The sequence below is a fragment of the Nannospalax galili genome, unplaced genomic scaffold (genome assembly GCF_000622305.1).
Source record: "Nannospalax galili isolate Female #2095 unplaced genomic scaffold, S.galili_v1.0 scaffold2643, whole genome shotgun sequence".
Classification (NCBI taxonomy): domain Eukaryota; kingdom Metazoa; phylum Chordata; class Mammalia; order Rodentia; family Spalacidae; genus Nannospalax; species Nannospalax galili.
Window position 1 is genome coordinate 14,609 of NW_008349716.1, and position 4,747 is coordinate 19,355.

A 4,747-nucleotide genomic window follows, 5' to 3' on the forward strand; every position below is an offset into this window, starting at 1 on the left:
TTCAGCTATGGTTAGTCCCCTTTGGTTAACATGAACATTATGGAGTTTTGATTATGGCAGCAACACATAAGCAAAAAGAATTCTTTATTAAATAAATCTAGGCCATCTCGATCAACTAAAGAAATCAACTCAATGTTTCTAGTATCTACCTCTCCACTCCATGAAAACTCTAGCCCAGCATTTGAGGTATTAGCAGTTTGTGCAAAATACACTACAAATATCTGGGAATCTTTGTAAGTACCAAAATAAAATATTTTCCTTTTTTGCTGTGAGAATAAAAGGCACCACTGCAAAATAAACATCTTGATAGAAAAATATCCTAAGACTTTAACTTCCCAAATACCCAAAGGTAATACCTTAAGATTACCCTTGGAAAAATGGAGTCCTAGGGGACAGTTTTCAAAATGTCAAAAATCAGTACAAAGCTTATAAACATTCTTATGGAATCCAACATGTTCCAAATGGCAGCCACATCTGGGGTGGGCTCTGGCCACCGCTTGATCCATCTCCGCTGCGCACAGAGTCCATGGCTATGACAGGCTCCTTCCTTGACATGCTATGACACACGCTCCTTAAAGAACCATCTCTGGTGATTTGAGTTACTGCAGTCTCGTAAGAGTGGCACAAAGCTATTGGTGCTGCTGTTGTTGACCTTCTTCGTGGCCTGGATGCATTTCCCAGACCGTTCGTGAACCAAAGTGCCATCCTGCCAATGGTAACAGACACTGGATGTCCAAGATGATTTCAAGTTACTCCTCAGAAAAGTCTTTGTAGATTGACTGACTGGGTTATTTTTGAGACAGGGTCTCCCTGTAGCCCCAGCTGGCATGGAACTATGTAAACTAGGCTGGCCTCGATCTCACAGAGATACACCTGCCCTTGCCTCCCAAGCACTGGGATAAAAATCATGCACCATCACGCACCCTGCTTGTGCAAAATTGCAACCCAGGACCTGTGTGCATGCGTGTGTGTGTGTGTGTGTGTGTGTGTGTGTGTGTGTGTATGTGTGTGTGTAGTGCTCCTGGGAGGCAGGCTGCCTCACACTAACCCATTAGAGCAACAGCATCAAAAGCTGGCTACTCCTTCAAGAAAATCATAGAGATCGTTGTTTATCTGTCACTTCTCACCAACCCGTACGCTTCCTTCTCCCAGCATTTTAACAGTCAGGACACTTGACCGTTGTCTGAACTTTGCCGAAATGCAGCCCGGTGAGGGAGATGAGTCCCCCTGGCCACCTGGCCTGAGTGTGTCACCTGCTTCCTATCTGGAAGAAAGGCAGTGTGTTCTCAGTGGTTCCAGTCCTACACCCCAGAGGATGATGGTCTTTTTAAATCCCCCCCTACCTGAGCTAGCTTAGCAAGCCTCCTTTTGCCACTTCTCTTGTTCCTCCACCTCTCTGAGGTGTAAGCTGTATGGTGTAATCATGGTCCAACCACAGAGAGAATGAATAATCTCCGCATTATGAGGGAGAGGCCTTCCTTACAAACATCAGATGCTATTAGCCCTTCCAATGGCTCCTCAGTCACCTACTGAGGAACTTGGAAGTAACTAAACAAAGCCCAGACTTTAAATGGTCACTGAAATTTAAGGTAAAATTCTTTGTGTGTATGTGTGTGTGTGTTGTGTTGCATGCATGTTCACATGTGTGTGTGCTTGTGAAAGTCAGGGGAACGACATCAGGTGTCTTCCTTAATCACTTCCCACCCTATTTACAGGAGACAGGGTGTCTGCTGAATCTCAAGCTTACCAATTCTGTTAGTCTTAGCTAGCTAGCTTTCCCTGGGGTTCCCCTGACTTGAGCCACTTTCTAAGGGCTGGATTATAGGCGGCCACCACACCTGCTTAGCTTTTATGTGGGTGCCAGAGATGTGAACTCTGGTCCTCACGCTTGTGTAGCAAGTGAATCATCCACTAAGCCCTCTGTCCAGCCCTAAGGTAAAATTCTCAGGGATGCATTAGACCGGTCTTACTGTTTCTAGCCTGCATTATCACTCTTCGAAGGTTTACCATGGAAGAAAAAAGTAAAGAGAAGAGGATTATAAATTTGTGGGATGTGCAGATGTATTTTTTTTCCTAATTTTAAGACAGGGTCTTGCTACATAGCCCAGGCTGGCCTGAAACTCACAATCCTTCTGCCTCAGCCTCCTAAGTGCTGGGATTTCAGGAGGGTAATACCATACCTGGCTTCTTACTTTTTTCTGTCAAATACATGACAGCACAGAGATTGGCTCTTTTGGACACATTGCAAATTCCATTTAACTATTACATTTTTCTGTAGGAAAACATATTCCAATTTTGAATGGTACTTAGGATTAACCAATTTATGAGCAGTACAGAAGGATTTGACTATTCCTGAGGATAGGAATGGAAGTTTCCTGGGGTGATGAAAGATAACTGATTTTTTTTTTCTATAGAATTACTTTGCTTGGATTTATTTTCTCTAGTGCCTTTTAAAGTCCTGTGACAGACCTACTATGAATGAGCTGGGGGCCTGAGCCTTCCAGGTATGAAAAACACCAAGCTTAGAATCAACAATTTCTGGAAAGCCAGCCCCATCCCGGGAGTGTTTTCTTGGTGATAATACCACAGTAGCTACAAATCTCTATAGGGTCTCACAGCTTCGAAAGAAAGTTCCTAGATACCCATACCAAGTCCTCACCAGAGCAAGACAGGCCTGCTATTAACATTCTCATTTCAGGGCAGGGTGAAATGAGGCTCAGAGAAAACGATCATTCATGCCTGGGTCTAACCTCATGTCCTGATACATGTGGTTTATTGCCCTGGCCCACGGGGCTTCAACGTTGGGGGGTCGGGAGAATAACCTGAAGGAATGAACAAACAAGGAATGCGAGGAAATGGAGGCAAGACAAAGTTCTGATCAAGCCTCAAAATTTTATTGAAAGTAGCAGGCATATATATACTGGTAGCTGGGAGGGGGAAGGTGAGGAGAAGGGGAGTGCTGGGCAGACGCTAATTGGTGCTGTTAGGCGGATGCTATAGCTAGGGAGGGTCATTTCTTATCCTAAAGGAACATTTGCTAACGGTTATAGTGAACATTTCTCAGGACTAACGTCTAGGGAAAACATTTCTCAAGGTTGACTTAACCTGGGTCACAAGTTGTTTTTCTACATTCTTTAACTAAGTGTTATCTTATAGAAACTTACAGAAAACCATAAGGCTGTTTTTACCCAAGGCCATAAAGGTTTGCAGGAAACCATAAAGCTGTCTTTTTCTCAGGGCCATAAAGATGTTTAGGAAACCTTAAAGCTGTCTTTTTCTCAGGGCCATAAAGATGCTTTTCTTCTGGCCTTTTGGCTCCCAACAGTTTATGATTTAACCCCAATGCATTTTGTCTGCTCCATTTCCCAGTACAACCCATGGCAGTGCACTGTGTAAATGGAAAAGACTGAAGTAGTTCCTACTGCCACCAGAAGCCATGAACTCTGATACTGCAGCCTCCTCCGCCTCTTGGTGTCACAGTGAAGTTTCTAGTTCTGAGACCCACTGGGGCCAGGCTAGAGAGTGTACCTGGCTTCTACAGTCCCTGAGCCCTGGAAGGCTACCAGAGAGAGCTGTGCATCCACTGACCTCGTGCAGGATGAACTTCTGATCCTCAGGGATGTGGTCCTCACAGAGATGCATGACAAGGTCATCCTTTCCTTCCTCCACAGCTACACAGGCCTCTGGCTGATGGGTGTTATAGCGTATTTCCTTCTTGGATGTGTACTCGAAAAACTAACGACAGGATGACCAACAAACATGTCAGTTTACCTTGTGGAGTGGAAGGGGAATCTGGGGGAAAGGGGTGGGGTCAGTTCAACATGCTCCCCTCCCACCTTCAGGAGTCTGTCTTGGAGCTCCAGGTGTCCTGGGGTACTGAGCTAGCCTCTAATGCAGAGCTTAACCAGTGCCATGGGGGCTCCCCTCTCCTGCCCCCCTCATTTGCTAGACAGAGTGGAAAGGGTAGGTGAAGTTAAGAGAGCTTGGGCCTGTCCCAGTGCTAGCCCTCAGGGGCTGTCTACAACCTTGACCTTGACCAGCTACTGCCTCTCCTTTCTCTTTCTTCACCAATACAAGACTGCAAAAAGGCCTGGAAACTATACAGTGCTGTTGGTGAGCCTGAATAATCTAAGGCTGTGGGGTCCAAACTATGAAAGTTCAGACTAGAAGGAAATTTGTGATCAAATGGTGAAATGCTCTGGGAGAAAACTATTGTGTCCCCAACCCTTTGTCTCCAGGTGTGGGGTAACCCTCAAGAAGGAAAGTTCTTTAAGTTCAAAATCCTTCCTTTCCATGCCCTGCATCCTTGAATAGCTCTGCCCTGCAGGTCACCTGCTTTGCTGGGACATCTCCAACTCTAGTCCTCAGAAGCTCCAGGACTGAGCCTCCCGTGCCCAGCCTGACCCAGGGTGCTTAATCCAGAAAGAGCTACCTGGGCCCCAGCTAGGGCCCCAACACTGCTTTGATGTAGTGCATCAAAACCTTTCACTTAAGAATTAATTCTGGGGCTGGTGAGAGGCTCCGCAGGTAAAGGCACTTGCCGCCAAGCCTGATGACCTGAGTTTAATTCCCAAGACTCACATGGTGGCAGGAGAGGACTGACTCTTACAAGTTGTCCGTTAATCTCCATACTCACATTGTGGCATACACACACACACACACACACACACACACACACACACACACACACAAATTTTAAAGGAATTAATTCTAAGGAAATCATCTTAACTGTGTATCTGTTATTTTC

At 45.6% G+C, this 4,747-nt stretch overlaps 1 protein-coding gene across 1 annotated transcript in view; it reads right to left on the reverse strand.

Moving 5' to 3' along the window:
- Positions 1-67: 67 nt before the first annotated feature.
- LOC108489985 (polypeptide N-acetylgalactosaminyltransferase 12-like) overlaps positions 68-4,747 on the reverse strand; it is a 22,540-nt gene continuing 17,860 nt past the window's right edge. The window contains 2 exon segments of the mRNA XM_008847053.3: positions 68-706; positions 3,589-3,735. Of these exon segments, the coding sequence (XP_008845275.2) occupies positions 557-706; positions 3,589-3,735 (297 nt within the window). The 3' untranslated portion in view covers positions 68-556.